Source organism: Sinohyriopsis cumingii, chromosome 17, assembly GCF_028554795.1.
Source record: "Sinohyriopsis cumingii isolate HCF-2022 chromosome 17, ASM2855479v2, whole genome shotgun sequence".
In the NCBI taxonomy this organism is placed as follows: domain Eukaryota; kingdom Metazoa; phylum Mollusca; class Bivalvia; order Unionida; family Unionidae; genus Sinohyriopsis; species Sinohyriopsis cumingii.
The window spans coordinates 17,667,703-17,688,525 of NC_142977.1; the positions used below are offsets into that span (position 1 = coordinate 17,667,703).

Consider the following 20,823-nt stretch of genomic DNA (forward strand, 5'->3'; position numbering starts at 1 on the left):
CCATAGCCTTCAATTGGTCTCGTGTCTTCATATTATCTAGAATTTCAGTAGTAAAACAGTTAGGCTGGATTTCATACTTTACTCAATGTACTTTTAGTGGTGCATGCTTAGAGACTACATTCATAAATCAGTCCACACTTTTAGAGCTTCACATATGTCATCAATATTTTGGATAATATTCCATGGAACTTTATATCGGTCATCTTGAAATTGTTATTTACTTCAATTTTGGAAAGATCTGTAAGTGATAGTTTTGTGTGCATGTTTCCTATTTCTGTTGCATTTAACTTTTGTTGTAAAAAAAGTAGGATAGTGGTCACATTTGGTACATTAACATTGTTTGGTAGGTTGGCATAAATGTGATCAATAAGAGTGCTTAATATTTCTGTTATTCCTTATTTGAGTATTAAGTAGGTCCTTATTTACACTGCTGAGTATATATGTTGCTATCTCCTGTGCATGAACATTTTCTATTTGTTTCAAAGAGTTATCATTCCAGATTGCTTTGGAGGAAGGTGACCTATAAATGAAACCAGCTGGGAATGATTCTGCATTATTTTGAGAAATTTCCACCCAAATACTCTCAATTCCATGTGACCCCAAGTCAGGTCGCCGTTCTGCATTTACATCTTGTAATGTATACAAGACCTCCTCCCCCCCCCCCCCCCGCTGTCTCTCTGTCCCTGCATAATGGTTTATTGTAGCTTTGACAGTGAAATAGATTATCATTGTGGCTAGCATTTAATTTGGTTTCAGTGAGTCCTAAAACATGCATATTATTTTCCTTGGAAGACAATATTAACTTAATCTATTCTATTTTTTCCACTATACCTTATACTTTTAAGTGACCCATGTTAAAACTTTTTGTATTTAGTTTCATATCAATTATATGTATTTCATCATGCAATTGGGTACTCTATGAGACTGTCTCCATAATACTTTTACCATTTTGGTATTATATAAGGTGACCATATAAATGAGGTGGCCTCTGTATTTTCTATGGTATCTGTGCATAGTCTTCCTTTATCAGATCATTTTGGGGTGGGGTGTTGAGTAGCAACAAAAAGTAAAGCAGTTTAAACATACATTGTTTGGTAAAATAACTAGTCCTTTAATACAATTATGCATTTTCTAAGTTGTGCAAAACACTACTGACATAGATATTAGAGTCTTTGCCAAGTTACTTAGTATCAATACTTGTTTTGCATGATATAAATAAACAATTACCCTCATTCTTGTCTGCCTTGTCTAAACTCTGCGTAGAGCTTGGTCAGCTCAGTTTTTAGGCTGCACAGCATGTCTTCCTCCTCTCTCCCATCTGGTTTTTCAACTTCTTGCTCCATGCCTCTTCCTTCCTCTTCCTCTTAAAGGTCGCTCTAGAATTGAGCTTGAAAGTGAGCTGATTTAAGTCTATCTAATGAATTTTAATACATAAAAGTATTTCATAATTTGACAACTAATATATTCATGATTACTTATCAAACTGATAGAAATATAGTGCTAACTTTGGATCAGAAATTAATACATGAGAGGTTGTGATTTGATGGAAGTGTTTTTGGGCTGGATCAGGTCATGTGTTGGTTGCGGTGGGGATCCAACATTTAAAAAGGGCCCCTACTTTCCTCGAATGGGCACCAAAGCAAAGTCTATGTGCCTATTTACTCAGTGTGCACAATACCCAATAAACATGTGCAAGTATAAAGCTGTGGTCAAACTTCAGCTGACAAGTGACTACGTTTGTGTGTGTGTACCTTTTTATGATCTGACCCCGAGTTTTGAACCTGGATTCCATATTCTAGTCGCAGATTTTAAAAAAAAAAGCTTATTTAAAACCTTCTTTATTTAAAGCAGTATTTTTCAACCTTTTAATTGGAATGGAACCCTTCGGAGCGTTTAGATTGCTCGCTGAACCACATGCAGTGACACAAGAAAACACCGATTGATACAGGTGTATGTGTGTAACACTGTAATTGTAGCCCAAATCAAAACTAAACTCGTGTGGCCAGAATAGCCGATATTACTAGTTACAAAGTTACTTTATTGTTACCCGTTAGCATCAATTGCAGTAGCGAACATTTCAGTGCGAAACTTGTGCTTGGTGATTTCTACAAAGCAGTTGAATTCGTGGCCGAATGTTCGAGAGAGACACCCGAAGTTCATCTTCGACAGACAAAAGTCGTTCTCGTTTCTTATGTTTGATGGTGGTCATAGCAAAAAATCCGAACTCGCACATGTAAGAAGTTGAAAACTGCAACAGAAGTCGCAAAGCTTTCTCAGCGACAGCCGGGTACTCGTTTTCAACTAGTAACCAAAACGCATCCAAGTTCAACTCTGCATGTTTTAGCTTCAGCGTTCTTCACTCGCAACGCTAACGAGCTCGTCCTCTTCCTTCACAGTAAACTGTCCTTGACACGGTTCAAATTCCGCAAACGGGTTTCTAACCCAGTCCTACTGGTCAACAGATATCGACGGAAAATATTTGCTGAGACTATTCAACAGAGCATTGAAATGGGTCACAATCAATGGAAGAATTTCTTGGTAATTTTTTTGAACAACAATGGGAAACATTTCCAAATTTTCAGCAGATGCATGCTTCTTCTAAATTATCAATTTCTTCAGAAATGCGTTTATTCTGTCAGTTGAAGTCAAAACGTTTTCATGTCTGCCCTGCATCCCACTGTTCAAAATGTTCAATTCATGAAATATATCGGCCAGATAAGCTAGTTTGGAACACCAACACTCGCTGCTCAGTACTTCTTCAAAATCCTTCAAGTTTTTACGAGAACAGAACATCAGCATCTCCTCTCTCAGCTCGTAGAAACGAGATAAAACTTTTCCGCGAGACAGCCATCGTACGTCCGTGAGTTGGATGAGTGTGACATGGTCCGCTTCCATGCTTTCACAAAGTTTGGCGAACTGGCGACATTTCAGAGGTCTCATCTTCATATAATTAACGATTTTCACCACCATGTCCAGCACAGATTTTAACTCGGCTCCAACTGTTTTATCAACTAGTGCTTCTCTGTGTCTGAAACAGTGCGTCACCATGATAGCTGGATTCATCTGTCGCACCAGCGAGACAAAACCTTTGATATTTCCCGTCATGGCAGGGGTGCCATCCGTACAAATGCCAACGCAGTTTTTCCATTTCAAGTCACATGACTGCAAATATGAATTTACAACGTCAAATATGTCTTGTCCTTTTGTTGTTTTTGGTAACACCTTACAGCAGAAAAAATCTTCAACAATAGCTCCATTGTCAATAAAACTTACAAACCCCATAAGCTGTGTTTTACCGCTGACATCTGTGCTTTCATCCACTGGCAGTGCAAAGAATCCATGTGTCTTTATCTTCGCTAAAACGTAACTTTTAGTGTCGCTGGAAATGTCTGAAATACGTCTGCTTATAGTATTGTCTGACAATAGAATCTGACTGATGTCAGATACGGCATTCTCGCCAAACATAATTCTCACAATTTCTCGGCATGCAGGTAAGATTACGGTTTCGGCGAGGGTATGCGATTTCATTTATTTTTTGCAACAATCTCCGTGACAGCATAACTTGCTTCTTGAGCTTTGTCACTTAGCTTGAACTTTTTCTCGAATGTAACGATTTGTTTTTTATTCAAGCTTAGTGCCCTCTCGAAGTACGCCACATTCTTGTGCGCTACATCCGGATGTTTAGTTGTTAAGTGTCGCTTCAATTTAGCTGGTACCATGGCACTATTGGCAAGCTTTTCCCCGCAGACAACACAGAGTGGTAAGGGGCAGTCTGGGTCTCCTGCCCAAGTGAATCCCATAGCTAAGTAATTGTCACTGTCCTGACGAACTTTAAGATTCCGATCGACAACGTCAATTTTTGGCACGTTCGGCTCACATGACACGGTTCTAGCTGTGGCTTCAGTCGACTCCTCCTGAGATTTAGTTTCGTCGTCAGCTGTGGCGTCGTCAAATTTTCTCTTAATAAATCGGTTCATGGTCGCGCGAAAACAACAGTGTTATGAAAATTAATTCAAACGCTAAACGCTCTCTAGGACAACAACGGAAACAGTAATTAAGTGGATAAACAACGACTAATTACCGCACAGTTCCGGAACTGCCAGACTTGGTCCCTGGCGATTTCGGCGTTATTTTTATATTTTTACTGGCCACCTGCGGAACCCCTGGCTGACGCTTACGGAACCCTTAGGTTCCGCGGAACCCCGGTTGAAAAACACTGATGTAAAGTATTAAGTTGGAGAAGCACACAAATTCTTTTCCGCTTTGTTTGAAACGCCAAAAAACTGGGTGTTAGGGGTCCACTGGTGACAATCTGGTTAGAATTTTTAATTGATTAATGGAATTACTCAATTTTGAGCATTTTTAAATATTCCTGATGCTTTTCATTTATAAAATTGAGTGGTGGGGACGTAAGGGAGTACGAATTCTACTAGGCAAGAAATAGAGTGAGTACCTGTGGGTTTTTGCAATACTGTACAGAGCACGTCGATTTTAATTATTCTCGTACAACAAAAATTTTGAAATATAACTATAAAAGTAGTTCTACATACATTTCATTGTTTCCTCTCAAATTAAAATTAGAAAGGAAAAGAATAAGAAGAAAAGAACGAGATCAGAAGAAGATCGTACTCACCGTTGATGACATTTTGGGCTTTCTCGTAGCGTGGTTGTGTTTTACGTCATTATCTTCAGTGTCTACAATGTGGCCTATAATTTCGATCACCGGAATTATGTGCGTTATTCATTCGGGATCTGCCGTTCACTGCCGAGCTGGATTTCAACATGGAGACGATAGATTCGTTACTCTACGTACGAAGATTTCAGAGAGCTCGTATTCATAACGAGAACCCCTACGTACTTGATAATACCCCAGAAATGCATTTTAAATAGTATTTAATCAGTTGATATACATAAATGTCCCAACATTTTTGCAAGAAAATTCACCCTCAGCTGCACTATTGTGCCTTTAAGTTGAACACGGGATGAACTAATATAGCACTGACAGGAAGGGAACGATACTGATTATGTTAAAAACTGTTGTAATGTTGTACTTTTGTCCCTCCAAAAGAGAATTGATCTGAATTTCTATTGAAAAGAAAATCTAATGAAAACACAAGTCATATCCAACTTTCCAACACTAAATATACTTATCGTCAATGATTATTGAGATCTTCTGTATTTCCGTACCAGCTTTATTTAATTGCATTATACATTGAAGTCATTTCCTCAAAAATTACTTTCAATTGAATAAGGTGAATGCTTTATTTTCAGCACATATCTATCCTAAAACGTGTTTCCAGCGAAATCCACACAGATAGTTCAGTTCAGATAGTTGAGTTTGGACACGTAAACCAATTGTAATGCGGATTTTAAAAGCACTCATTAATATCTCTTGCTGTGATTAGCGCAATATTTCGAAGATTTACTGAAACGTACAAGATGATCAACGCATCTGAATTTCCCGTATAGGAATCAAAGGAAATCTCCATACTAATATCGTGCTGTAGCATAGTTTATGATCGTATTAGCTAAGAACTGCTGCTTTAAGACAAGAACATACATAATAAAATATATATTTCTTACATTTGTTGGATAATTATTGGGAAACAAGCCAGTAAGAAAATGACGACGCTTACATATTCGTGTAGTAGCAAACTAGGGACGACATGTGCTACATTGTGTAGAACATTAGCTAAGGACATTACACCATGTTTGAGTATGTTACATATATATGCAGCCGCTTTGCAAATTCTTCTCAAGTGTATATGTTTTTAAACAGATGTCAAGGTTCGGCTGGTGCAAGGAAGATCCAAACGTGAAGGAAGAGTAGAAGTTCTTTTTCTTGGTCAATGGGGCACAGTGTGCGACGGTGGGTGGGACAACCAAGATGCAAATGTCGTCTGCCGCATGCTTGGTCTTAGGTATACTTGTATAGATGTGTGAGCGTGTCTCTCTCTCTCTCTCTCTCTCTCTCTTTCTCTCTCTCTCTATATATATATATACCTTCATTTAATCTTCAACGTCATGTCATTGACAGTAATATTTGCATCCATATTTTATTCTTTTTATGTCATAATAGCTGTTCTCTTCAGGCTCATGCATCAGTACTTTATTTACACTAAAACGCATTGGTTTAGTTAGGTCTTCTACCTGTTCTAAAGTATTCTGTTCCTTCCATGTGCATGGCTAACAAGCAACAGAAAGCGACCTAGTTGGATTTTTGATAACGTATGTCATGACTTACCTCTATACTGCACTTTATACAGGTCATATCAAGAGATTGTATTTCTTTCAGACGTTATTATAATGCTATTTAATCCATTCTCTTCATGGTATGGCCTAATGCCATTTAGGTTCATGTTTCTAGTCGATTTTAATTGGTCTGAGTTCAACCAAGTACAACATTCATCTATCACGACACTCACAAATAACTTCATAACCTAGCAGCGGAAACCATACGCGATTATGAAAAGAATCCTTAATAAATCGACAGAAATAGGCTATTGACAGTTTATTTAGTAAAATGCGTTCGGTTTGTTTCTCCGTCCACTCTTTGTATAGTCTATAACTACGGGCATTTATTATTTTCTTCAGTGTACATGAAGTTTATAAATAATTTTATGGATATCCAGTTTGCATTTGAATACAACTTCGTCAAACCCTTGCTCTTCTTAGTGGGCCTGCTGGTCAGGCGATCCTAGCTGATTTGAGGTCAAGCAATTTCAAATTGCTGTGACATAATAGTCCCAAATGATTTCCCAATCTAGCACTGGAAATCCTAACTGATATGAAAAGGATCCTATCAATGGTAATATTGGCAGTAAAGCTGCAAATGGTCAAAATTCATATAGCAAAGTACGTCCGGCTTGTTTCCTCATCCACTTGCTGTATAGTCTTTAATTACTGACGTGTAAGGGTCGAGGTAAGTGTATAACCAACTAAATAAGGAATGCCCACGTGTAATACTTTCTTCAGTGTACACATGAAGTTTATAAACAGTTCTATTGGGATCCAGTGCACATTTTAATACCACTTTCATCAAACCCCTTGCTCCTTTTAGTGGGCCTGGTCATGCAATTGGGAACGCTTTTTATGGTGAGGGCGCTGGACCAATATGGCTGGATGGAGTAAATTGCAAAGGAAATGAGACAACCGTGGTGGATTGCCTTCATGAGTCCTGGGGACAAAGTTATTGTAGTCACCGTGAGGATGCTGCAGTTTTCTGTGGCCAACTACCAGGTATTCAGCTTCAATTTCATTTTCTTTTGGTACAGTACGGCCGTTTCATTTGGACATATTCTGTTTCTGGTTTTGTCATTGTGAAAGAGTTGGATTGTGTAGGACCAAATACATTTCTACAACAGAGTCACTGCATATAAAAACTGTGTAGTGAAAGCATGTTTGCTAACAATGGATAATTCATAATGTGATCGGAAGTATAATGAGGCATTATAAATACATTGAATACAAGTCAGCTGGATCAGACATAATTGTTTAATAATAATATTGAATTGAAAATGTGATTAAAGCCATTTAAAAAAGTTATATGCATAAAACATGAGAAAAACTTAAACCATACAACCTTGGTGGATTGCCTTCATAAACCCTGTGGTCGTCTGGTAGTACGCATTATGAGGAGGAGTCATCTGCTGAAGACTATCGGGTATTCAGCTTCAATTTCACTTTCTTCTCCGATTCTAACTGTAAGGTCGTTGAATCTCGAAATATTCTTACCATTTATTCATTATAAACTAATTGTATTGTGTAGACATTAAAAAAGTATATAAAAATATGAGAAATGCAACATTATTGATAATAATATTGAATTGAAAATATAATGCAAAGCCATTGAAGAAAAGGCATATTGACTAACTATGAGAAAAACTGAAACCATAAAATATGTATATTAAAATATTTTCAAAACTAATTAAATAGAAAAATCCTTTCTTGCAAGAAGTTACAACTCTTTAAGTTAAAGGAGGTAGATCCAATACAGCTTCCTTAGTCAATTTCTACTATGGTACTCGTATTAAGATCATTTATATTGTATGTAAACGTTAATTGTTACGTATTCATAAAGATACCGCACTCGCAATCATATCAACTGACGTCTACTCTCTCCCATAGTTCATTGTGCCACGAACTATTGACTCAGAAAGTGAGTAAATGGCAATGACATAATGGTGCAATTATGTAGGACTTAACAAATTGAGTCTATCATTTCATCAAGACAATGATGTGTCATTGTCAAATCGCAATGTGAAAGCTGCTTGTTAAGGCAATATTGTTGATGAGAATATTGTGCTGACAAGATGCTGTCAAGATGCTGTAAATTAATTGCGTTGAGAAAAGTGAAAATAAAAAATGATGTAACATTTCTTGAAAGAACATGTATCGGAAACTGCTTAAAAGATTACTTTTATTTGCATGATATATAAACCCAAATAATGTGGTATATGTAACATATCACACCTGTTGTGATATCACTGATATAAAGACACGATGATGCACTCCCAAACAGCATCAATTTTAATTTGATATATGATATTTTATATATGATACGCATGTTCGATGTAGTTCTACTCCATACAATAATTATTTTCCCACCAAAAGCCTACAACTTCTTTACTATCTTTTCTGTTTATATCGTTTGCTTGCATATTTTGCATTTTCTGTTCTTAGATGATGTTATTTCTTTCTACGCAAATCATAGTTTTGTTTGTTTTGATCCTCACATAAATTGTCGTGGAATTTTCATATTATCGTACAATTATTTATTTGCTTTTCTCTTCTGTAGCATTCTCTGTAGTATAAACGTGTAAATAGTCCAGAGACTTTTGGCATTTGCGTTACGTCTTTGATTCGTTTTGCAAAGTGATTATTCCATTTACGAAGAACTAGACTAGCATTAAACACTGGGAAACATTTGTATAACTGAGAAGTTGACATTTCTCTCTCTCAGTGCTTTAATCTCTCTCTGTCTCTCTCTGTCTCTCTCTCTCTCTCTCTCTCTCATTTATATGAATCATGCCACTGCGGAATGGCAAGTATTCGCTCTTGCGAATTATTGCAAAAGAAATATCAAATGTTTACCAGGTCTTCCGGCTGGACGAGGTAACATGTAACGGAATACACACAAATCTGGTGGATTGTTTCCATAGAGGGTTGTTGAAGCACAACTCACAATGAATCCTAGTTTAGCCTGTACATAGTTTTTATAAGTCCTCCATTATTTTAGTTTCCACTCGTTCCTGTTTCTCTATACATCAAAATACTAGTGCATATCAATACATGAACATTTTAGAAAAAAAGTTTAAATAATGTCCTACAGCTGGTAGCATATATGAATGGTAAAGAAAGGTCAAACAAGGAAAATTCCCACAGTCGCATCCAATCAGTAATGAGAAGGGGGATATTTGGACCAATCAGTTACAATTCAGGGGTATGTTATCGTTTTGACATATCAAATATATTAAACCGCAAACGCTATATGTAAGGTTAGCAACTATGATATAATAAATATGGGATTCATATCTTCATCAGTGACAATTTATATTCCTAGAAGGTTGTTTATGAAGTAATAAATGAAATTGCAGTTATAAGAATGTATCAATTTTATGTTAATATTGTTGAAAATAAAGGTATTATATGATTCCATCTTTTAAATCTATTTTTGGTGCAGATTGGGACGTTTAGACCTTTTTAATGTCTCACGTGATGATTTTGTATTTTGAGCTTGATACGTGCATATGAAATAAAGACTATTATTATTAGTGTTATCTCTTAGTGGTGTTTCTCTCTCTTTTATTCTGAAACCACATTATCTTGTCTAATGTCGAAACTACTTGATGCGGCATTCTTGCTGTTAAAGAGAGTATCGGATTCAGTACGTCCAGGTGTGATTTGCACGGCATGCTTTATGCTGGGTTTTTCTATACTGTTTCGTATACTTTAGTCGTTTGATTACTGGGTTTGCACAGCCATACTCGGTGTTTGTTTTGAGGAATGATATCTGACCTCCTGTTTTACATCTCTGCCCCGGTCTGAATATTAAAATACCACATAGTTTCACATTGATTTTCACATATTCCTTGTCTGCCGTGCGATTGTGCTACATTTTTGTATGGTCAAGAACATATTTCATAGAAGGATACCTGAGTATTACAAAAGATATAGTGAATGTTGGGGCATAATTAATTAAACTAATTGAAATTAATGTTGCAATTAATCAAATGTGAATTTTTCACTATGTGTTTAAGTAGTTTTAGTGCATTGTTCAATTGAGACTGCTCATCCATTTATTGAATGCCCAAAGGCAAGTTTATATCATGTTGTCAGGAAACAGGTTTTTATTTTCAAATTGGCTGTGTGCAAATTACGAATACAATTGTTATTTTGCATGTATTCATGCATGGCTACACATGGTTAGAATAAACTATTTAACACTTTTCAAATGAAATTTGTCTCTAATTTATGTACAATTTAATTAGAAGGATTGAGCAAAGTATTATTTTCATTAACGTAAAAACTAAGTGGTCATATTGTTTGTTCCAAGTCAATGAACAGTAAAATGTTACGTGTGCACATAACAAGCTTGCACCAATGAAACCTAGTGACAGAATGCAAATATGTACATTTAGCTATCTTCGGAAATTGTGCAATCAAACATAAGTAGAAATGCTCACAAACCATTAGCAATTAAACTCCTGTTCAGTGGGTATTGGTGGTAATTCCATCTAACAGGCTGCTGTAAACAAACCAAGTCTGAAAGTGGCAGTATCTTCTCGACGTCGATATCCGTACTTATTAAATGCTCATTTTATTCTCCGTTAACTTTACATTGTCAGAATCGTTCAGTATTTTACGATATTGCACACCTTCATATTTCACCCACGAGCAGGTTGCCACATGTGCCCAATAGTGTATTAGGAACTACTTTGTAAACAAATTATGTACTCTCGTGTTGCAGACGCTTTACGTTTTGGTTGAATAAATTTGTTTCTGAATGAACTAAAGCAGATGTTTCATGGACTGCCACATACCAGCTGCTTTGTTATATTCCGCGTTAACATTTTTGATACAATGTTTTCGATTTTGGTGATAGAATCCTGATTTCATAACATTGCTTGGTACCTACAAATGACATCCAAGTTCCAAAGGTATAGACTGTCTCCTTCAGCTGGTGACAAGAATGGCAAAACATATACTTACAGTTTCACATTCTGAATTTCCTCATAATGTGCTTTCTTAGTTCTGCAAATCCAAATTACATGAGCCATGTCATAAATTCGCAAGCTTGATTACACATTTCGAAATTGTACTGTAATTTTGACTATATTCCAAGTGCAATTACATCCTCCTTACTGCCCTCAAAATTAAATAAACATCAAATTCAATAGCGTCTTTTTAATAATTGCTATTGAAACACTTCATGTTTTTCCGACATTATGATTTCAAAGAGTAAATGACAGAACAAACACATCTGCAGATGAAAACACGCTTCTCCCGCACTGCTTCAATCCGATGTATTTCAGGTACAATTTGCACAGATGAATCCAGTCCATAATCACGTAATTTCGTAGAATCGACACAAATACCAACATCTATTCATTCCAGATCAAATATAAAACTTGCTGCAATTCGCATTCATAAAAAATACGAATCCAAATTTCAATTTCAATTTTAAGTGGACAAAAGCACCATTTTCTTTCGAAACGTATGTCTAGCGCGCGAAATGTTCAGATTTATATGGGCGAAGTTATGTACGCATTAATAATGTTGTTGTGTAATAATGAATCTGCGCCTGTGTAATTAGTTTGGAATACGGCATACATTCATTTACGTTGTTTCTTGTAGTGTATTTTGTTTATTTAATTAAGCCTTAGGTAGAATAAGAAGATGAGCATATAATAAAAAGGTTAGTGCATTTCTATGCGAAAATATGAACTCGTTTTGTCGGATGGTTATAATGCACTCCCAAGGTCGTACAGTATTCCATCCAAAAAAATTCGTTCATATTTTCCCATACTAATCCAGTAACCTATAAATATTGTTACCGGTAAATAACAATAAGATGCTCGCTAGGAATATTAGCTTTCTTATGTAACAGACAAATGCACTTGAATTACATGAGATAAACTCATGAGATGCATTTTGTTAATACTTGACATCACAGTGTGATAATATTAGATCAACATGAGAATATATAATTTTGACCCCAAAACTATAGGTCTTTTCTTTAATTCTTATTATCTTATACAATATTTTATACAATTGTTCCTTTGCAACGAAGCATTTATTACAAACAAGTCAAAAATGAATGTTCTTTTTACCATCTTTAACTTGAGCGTGTGTGGATAGTATGTTTTTGGTTATGTTATTGCTCCTTCCCTTGTGTGGATAGTATATTTTGGTTATGCTTTTGCTTTTCCCGCTTGTGAATAGTATATTTGGGTTTTGTATTTGCTTCTTCGCGTGTGTGGATAGTATATTTTGTGTTTGTGTTTGGCCCCTCACCTCTATGTGGATAGTAGATAATATGTGTAGTGAATGTAAGGGATGTTTTCCTTCACGGCCGTGCTTGACAGATATAAAGTCAAAGCGTCTTCGCTCGCTCTATTCTACCGAATAAGCAAAGAAGATGACAGCAGTGTCTGATTTATTTAATAACTTGAGAGATAGCTATTTCTGGATGACAGATGTTGTACATGTAGTTGAAAGGATATAGAAAGAATGGAGGTTACCAGAGAGTCTGGACTATGCTTACCGGCTGAAAGTATCCAGGGAGAAGAGAGAAGGAATACTAGAAGAGGAAATAAAGAAGATGAGAAGATTGGTTAATCCCCTCTATGTCAGAGTGTGGAGTTTGAAAGAGGCACTAGATCATGTCATGAAAGTGAGGTGCTTTATGGAAAATATAGTGCATTGGAGAGAGTGGTCCTATATCCAGTGGGATATGGACGAACTCAAAAAGGCTGAAGAACTAATGAGAAAGGTGCTGGACGTGGATGCGAAGAAGATCAAAGATAAGTGCAGCAAAGAAAGAAAGGACAAGGAAAATATAAAGAAGAAAGAGACACTTGACCAAGTAAATCAGAATTGGATCACAATACAGGAGAAGTTTAGGTCAATGGGTCATCCTGATTGGATGCCGGATAATGAAGAGAACAAGAAGAAGAATGGATTGATTGAGATTTTCAGGAAACGACTAAAGAGGTCAAGGAATTAGAAGTATGAAAAGGTCCTTTTCAGGGCCACTCATATGCCTCGAAAAGAATTACTTTCTTGCCTCAAAAAATTTCTTCTAATGTTATATAGGTGTTGTCTGTTGTCTGTGTCATATCTGTACACCCGCTCCTTGCTCAATACTTGTTACCACTCTGCCTTACCGTTACGTCAGACTCTATACAAACTCCACTTTCCCTTGTCCATTAACAAACCCAATATTCCCCATGCTCAATTCCCATTTTTCCTATAAATCTTGTCCCTATATCGTCCCACGACCTTTTTCACTGGGTTTCCCATTGTCCCAATAAATCTGGTCCTTATATCGTCTCACGACCTTTTTGACTGGATTTTCCATAGTCCCCCTATCGTCCCACTACACTACTATCCACTGTGTTTTCGACCAGCATACTTATGAAAACGTATGAAGAACCACAAGAATCGCAGTAACATCAATATCAATGCAATACGTTTACTACTGCAGCTGAACTTGACATGAGTAAACCCCATCTAGAATCTACCAACTAAGTTGAACACTTGATGAACTAATATAGGACTGACAAGAAGGGAACGATACTGATTCTGTTACAAACTGTTGTAATGTTGTACTTTTGTCCCTTTAAAAGAGAATTGATCTGAATTTCTATTCAACAGCAAAACTAATGAAAATACAAGTTATATCCAACTTTTCAACACTAAATATACTTATCGTCAATGATTAAGATGATCTTCTGTATTTCCGTACCACTTTCATTTAATTGCATCAAAACATTAAAGTCACTTCCACCCAACTCAAAAATCACTTTCAATTGAATAAGGTGACTGCTCTATTTTTAGCACATATCTATCCTAAAAATGTGTTTCCAACGAAATCCACACAGGTAGCCCAATTCAGCTGGTTGAGTTTTGTATCCATAAAGCAACTGTAATGCAGAAAGAACTAATTGATTTCTCTCCCTCTGCCTAGCTTAATATTTCAAATATTTATTGAAACGTACATGATGAACAACGTATCTGAATTTCCCGCATTTCTTCACAGGTCGTAACATCTATACCACGGAAACATTCACTTCTGGAATTCTCCTTTACTCATGAATACCGTCTGTGTCTAGATAATAAATTTTTAGGAGTATAAGGGTATCTCCATACTAACATTTTCCGGTAGCATAATTTATGATCGTATTTGTTAAGAACTGCTCCTTTAAGACACGAACATACACAATAAAAGAACTCTCTACACTTTATTGGATAATTATTGGGAAATAAACCAGTAAGAAAATGACGACGCTTACATATTCGTTTAGTAGCAAACTGGGGAAGACAAGTGCTACATTGTGTAGAATATTAGCTAAGGACATTACACCATGTTTGAGTATGTTACACATGTACATTTAGCCGCTTCACAAATTCTTATCAAGTGTATACTTTTTCAAACAGATGTCAAGGTACGGCTGATGCAAGGAAGATCCCAGAGTGAGGGAAGAGTAGAAGTTCTTTTTCTTGGTCAATGGGGAACAGTGTGCCACTATGGGTGGGATAACGCAGATGCAAATGTCGTCTGCCGAATGCTTGGCTTTAGGTATACTTGAGTGTGTGTGTCTCCCTCCCTGTTTATATATATATATATATATATATATATATATATATATATATATATATATATATATATATATATATATATATATATATATATATATATATATATATATATATATATATATATATATATATATATATATATATATATATATATATATATATATATATATATATATATATATATATATGTGTGTGTGTGTGTGTGTATGTGTATGTGTCTGTGTCTGTTTGAAGACTTGTTCATGTCAAGAGTGAGTAAAATATCTACATTTTAATGCACTAACTGGCATTATCTATATATATATATATATGGCTTTTCTATGTTACTTTTACAACCCCTGTGAGAACTGACCATAGTCTGAACCATTATATTTATGACTGGTAAATGGATTGGTTCTCTTAAATAACTGTTTAGATGATCAAACTGGTGTTTTTGATGCTGCGTCTCTCACGTATGTTGAGCTCATTGTGAATATCACATCACGTTTGTTCACTTATTTCACTTTAGTATCTCTACTTTCAAATGGACGAAACAGCTTCTTTAGTTCATCATTATTTACCTTCATTTAATCTTCAACGTCAGGGAATTAACCGTAATATTTGCATCCATATTTTATTATTTTTATGTCATTATAGCTGTTCTTTTTTAACTCACGCATCAGTACTCTATTTGCTCTAAAACTCATTGGTTTTGTTAGGTTTTCAACATGGTCTAAATTATTATGTTCCTTCCATGTGCATGGCCATCAAGCAACAGAAAGCACCCTAGTTGGATTTTTGATAACGTATGTCATGACTTTAAGCAAGATTTACATCTACAATGTACTTATACAAATCATAGCAAGAGATTGTATTTCTTTCAGACGTTATTCTCTTTATGGTATGGCTTAATGCCATTTAGGTTCATGTTTCTAGTCGATTTTAATTGGTCTGAGTTCAACCAAGTACAACATTCATCTATCACGACACTCACAAATGACTTCATAACCTAGCAGAAGAAACCATACACGATTATGAAAAGAATCCTTTATAAATCGACAGACATGGGCTATTGACAGTTTACTTAGTAAAATACATTCGGTTTGTTTCTCTCTCCACTCTTTGTATAGTCTCTAACTACGGACATTTATTATTTTCTTCAGTGTACATGAAGTTTATAAATAATAGTATGGATATCTAGAGTGCATTTAAATAGCACTTTCGTCAAACACTTGCTCTTCTTAGTGGGCCTGCTGGTCAGGCGATTATAGCCCGATCGGAGGTCAAGCAATTTCAAATTGCTGTGACATAATAGTCCAAAATGATTTCCCAATCTAGCACTGGAAATCCTAACTGATATGAAAAGGATCCTATCAATGATAATATTGGCAGTAAATCTGAAAATGGTTACAATTCATATAGCAAAGTACATCCGGCTTGTTTCCTCGTCACGTTGCTGTAATGTCTTTAATTACTGACATGTAAGGGTCGAGGTAACTGTATAACCAACTAAATAAGGAATGCCTACGTGTAATACTTTTTTCAATGTATACATGAAGTTTATACACAGTTCTATGGGGATGCAGTGCACATTTTAATACCACTCTCATCAAACCCCTTGCTCCTTTTAGTGGGCCTGGTCGTGCAGTTCGGGATGCTTACCATGGTGAGGGCGCTGGACCAATATGGCTGATTAATGTAAAGTGCCAAGGACATGAAACAACCGTGGTGGATTGCCTTGTTGACTCCTGGGGACGCAATCGTTGTAGTCACAGTATGGATGCTGGAGTTATCTGCAACTAACTACCAGGTATTCAGCTTCAATTTCATTTTGATTTGGTACATTACGGCAGTTTCATTTCGACATATTCTTTGGGTTTTTGTTTCATTGTTAAAGAGCTGGATTGTGTAGGACCAAACACATTTCTGCAACATAGTCACGCCATATAAAAACTGAGTAGTGAAAGCATGTTTGCTAACAGTGGATAATTCATAATGTGATCGGAAGTATAATGAGGCATTATCAAAACATTGAATACAAGGTCGCTGGATCAGGCATAATTGCTTGATAATAATATTGAATTGAAAATGTGGTTAAAGCCATTAAAAAAATATATACAAAAAATATAAGAAAAACTGAAACCATACAAAATGGTGGATTTCCTTCATAAACCTTGTATGTCCTCTGGTAGTAAGGACTATGAAGATGAGTCATCTGCGGAAAACTATCAGGTATTCAGCTTCAATTTCACTTTCTTTTCCGATTCTAACTGTAAGGTCGTTGAATCTCGAAATATTCTTGCCATTTATTTCTTTGGGTTCATTATAAACTACTTGCATTGTACAGCCATTAAAAAGGATATGCAAAAATATGAGAAATGCAACATTATTGATAATAATATTGAATTGAAAATATGACGGAAAGCCATTGAAGAAAGAGCATATGGAGGAACTATGAGAAAAACTGAAACCATGAAATATGTATATTAAAAAAATATCAAAACTAATTAAATAGAAAAATCCTTTTTTGCAAGAAGTTGCAACTCGTTAAATTAAAGATAGATCCTATACAGCTTCCTTAGTCAATTTCTACTATGGTACTCGTATTAAGATCATTTATACTGTATATAAGCGTTAACTGTTAAGTATTCATAGAGATACCACACTCGTAATCATATCAACTGACGTCTACTCTCTCCCATTGTTCATTGTGTCACGAACTAGTGACTGAAGAATTGACAAAATAGCAATGACATAATGGTGAAATTATGTAGCACTAAACAAATTTGAGAGTCTATCATTTAGTCAGGACAATGATGTGTCATTTTCAAATCGCTATGTGAAAGCTGCTTGTTAAGGCAGTATTGTTGATGCGCATATTGTGCTGACAAGATGCTGTAAATTAATTGAAAAAACTGGCATCGGAAACTGTTTAAAAGATTACTTTTATTTGCAGGAAATAAACACCCAAATTATGAGGCACATGAAATATATCGCACTTGTTGTAATATCATTGATATCAAGACACAATGATGCATTCCCTCACAACATCAATTTTAACTTTTTGATATATGATAAACATGTTCGATGAAGCTCTAATCCATAAAAAATTATTTTCCCACTAAAAGCCGCACGGATCATCAAGTTCAACTACCTTTTTACAATCTTCTCTGTTTATAAAGTTTGTTTGCATATTTTGTAGTTTCTGATCTTATATGATGGTATTGCTTTCTACGCACATCATAGTTTTATTTCTTTTGACCAGCACATAAACTGACATGGAATTTTCATATTATCGTACAATTTTTCATCTGCCTTTCTCTTTTGTAGCGTTCTCTGTAATATAGACATATAAATAGTCCAGAGGTTTATTAGGTATTTGCGTTACGTCTTTGAATCGTTTTGTAAACTGATTATTCAATTTACGAAGAACTAGATTAGCATTAAAAACTGCGAATTGGACAATTCTCTATCTCTGTGCCTTTCTTTCTCACTCTCTCTCTCTCTCTCTCTCTCTCTCTCTCTCTCTCTCTCTCTCTCTCTCATTTATGTGAATCATGCCACTGCTGAATGGCAAGTATTCCGTCTTGTGAATTATTGTAAAGAAAATATCAAATGTTTACCAGGTCTTCCGGCTGGACGAGGTAACCTGTAACGGAAGAGACACAAGTCTGGTGGATTGTTTCTATAGAGGGTTGTTGAAGCACAACTCACAATGAATCCTAGTTTAGCCTGTACATAGTTTTTAGAAGCCCTCCATTATTTTCTTTTCTACTCGTTCCTGTTTCTCTATACATCAAAATACTAGTGCATATCAATACATGAACATTTTAGAAAAAAAGTTTAAATAATGTCCTATACCTGGCGGCATGTATACATGGTAAAGAAAGGCGGAACAAGGAAAATTCCCACAGTCGTATCCAATCAGTAATGAGAAAGGGGATAGTTGGACCAATTAGTTACACTTAATGGGTATGTTATCGTTTTGACATATCAAATATATTAAACCGCAAACGCTATATGTAAGGTTAGCAACTATGATATAATAAATATGGGATTCATATCTTCATGAGTGACCAATTATATTCCTAGAATTTTGTTTATGAGGTAATAAATGAAATTGCAGTTATAAGAATGTATCAATTTTATGTTAATATTGTTGAAAATAAAGGAGTTATATTTGATTATCGTTCCATCTTTTAAATCTATTTTTGGTGCAGATTGGGATGTTTAGACCTTTTTAATATCTCACGTGATGATTTTGCATTTTGAGCTTGATACGTGCATAAGAAATAAAGACTATCATTATTAGTATTATCTCTTAGTGGTGTTTCTCTATCTTTTATTCTGAAACCACATTATCTTGTCTAATGTCAAAAATACTTGATGCGGCATTCTTGCTGTTAAAGAGAGTACCGGATTCAGTACGTCCGGGTCGGGTGTGATTTGCACGGCATGCTTTATGCTGGGTTTTCCTAGACTGTAATGAATACTTTAGTCGTATGATCACTGGGTTTGCCCAGCCATACTCGGTGTTTGTTTAGAGGAATGATATCTGACCTCCTGTTTTATATCTCCGCTCCGGTTTGAATATTAAAATACCACATGGTTTCACATTGATTTTCACATACTCCTTGTCTGCCGTGCGATTGTGCTACATTTTTGTATGGTCAAGAACATATTTCATAGATAGATGCCCGAGTATTACAAGGGATATAGTGAATGTTTGGGTATAAGTAATTAAACTAATTGAAAGTAATGTTCCAGTTAATCAAATGTGAATTTTTCACTATGTGTTTAAGTAGTTTTAGTGCATTGTTCAATTGAGACTGCTCATCCATTGATTGAAAGGCCAAATTCAATTTTGTATCATGTTGTCAGGAAACAGGTTTTTATTTTCAAATTGGTTTCATGCAAACTACGAATACAATTGTCATTTTGCATTTATTCATGCACGGCTACACATGGTTAGAATAAACTATTTAACTCTTTTCAAATGAAATTTGTCTCTAATTTATGTACAATTTAATTAGAAGGATTGAGCAAAGTATTATTTTCATTAACGTAAACACTAAATGGTCATAGTGTTTGTTCTAAGTCGATGAATAGTAAAACGTTACCTATGCACATAACAAGCTTGCAACAATGAAACCTATTGAAAGAATGCAAATATGTACATTTAGCTATCTTCGGAAATTGTGCAATCAAACATAAGTAGAAATGCTCACAAACCATTAGCAATTAAACTCCTGTTCAGTGGGTATTGGTGGTAATCCCATCTAACAGGCTGCTATAAACAAACCAAGTGTGAAAGAGTCAGTATCTCCTCGACGTCAATATCTGTACTTATTAAATGCTCATTTTATTCTCCGTTAACTTTACATTGTCAGAATCGTTCAGTATTTTACGATATTGCACACCTTCATATTTCACCCACGAGTAGGTGGCCACATGTGCCCAATAGTGTATTAGGAACTACTTTGTAAACAAATTATGTACTCTCGTGTTGCAGACGCTTTACGTTTTGGTTGAATAAATTTGTTTCTGAATGAACTAAAGCACATGCCTCATGGACTGCCGCATACCAGCTGCTTTGCTATATTCCGCGTTAACATTTTTGAAACAATGTTTTGGTCTTAGGAGATGGAATCCAGATTTGATACAATTTCTTGGTACCTACAAATAACATGCAAGTTATAAAGGCATAAACTGTCTCCTTTAGCTGGTAACAAGGATGGCAAAAAATATATTTCCAGCTTCACATTCTGAATTTCCTCATAATGTACTTTCTTAGTTCTGCAAATCCAAATTACATGAGCCATGTCATGAGTTCTGAAGCTTGATTACGCTTGTCGAAATTGTACTGTAATTTCCACTATATTCCAAGTGCAATTACATCCTCCTTACTGCCCTCAAAATTAAATAAACATCAAATTCAATAGTCTTTCTGATAATTGCAATTTAAACACTTCTATATTTTCCCACATTATGATTTGAAATAGCCAATGACAGAACAAACAC

At 35.5% G+C, this 20,823-nt stretch overlaps 1 protein-coding gene across 1 annotated transcript in view; it reads left to right on the top strand.

Annotated features, from left to right (window-relative positions):
* Nucleotides 1-19,116, top strand: part of LOC149777837 (scavenger receptor cysteine-rich domain-containing protein DMBT1-like) — an 80,571-nt gene extending 61,455 nt beyond the window's left edge. Inside the window, exons 10-14 of the mRNA XM_089938896.1 lie at nucleotides 5,780-5,921; nucleotides 7,061-7,239; nucleotides 14,662-14,803; nucleotides 16,434-16,612; nucleotides 18,429-19,116. Of these exons, the coding sequence (XP_089795022.1) occupies nucleotides 5,780-5,921; nucleotides 7,061-7,239; nucleotides 14,662-14,803; nucleotides 16,434-16,605 (635 nt within the window). The 3' untranslated portion in view covers nucleotides 16,606-16,612; nucleotides 18,429-19,116. The remainder of the gene's footprint in view (nucleotides 1-5,779; nucleotides 5,922-7,060; nucleotides 7,240-14,661; nucleotides 14,804-16,433; nucleotides 16,613-18,428) is intronic.
* Nucleotides 19,117-20,823: the final 1,707 nt, after the last annotated feature.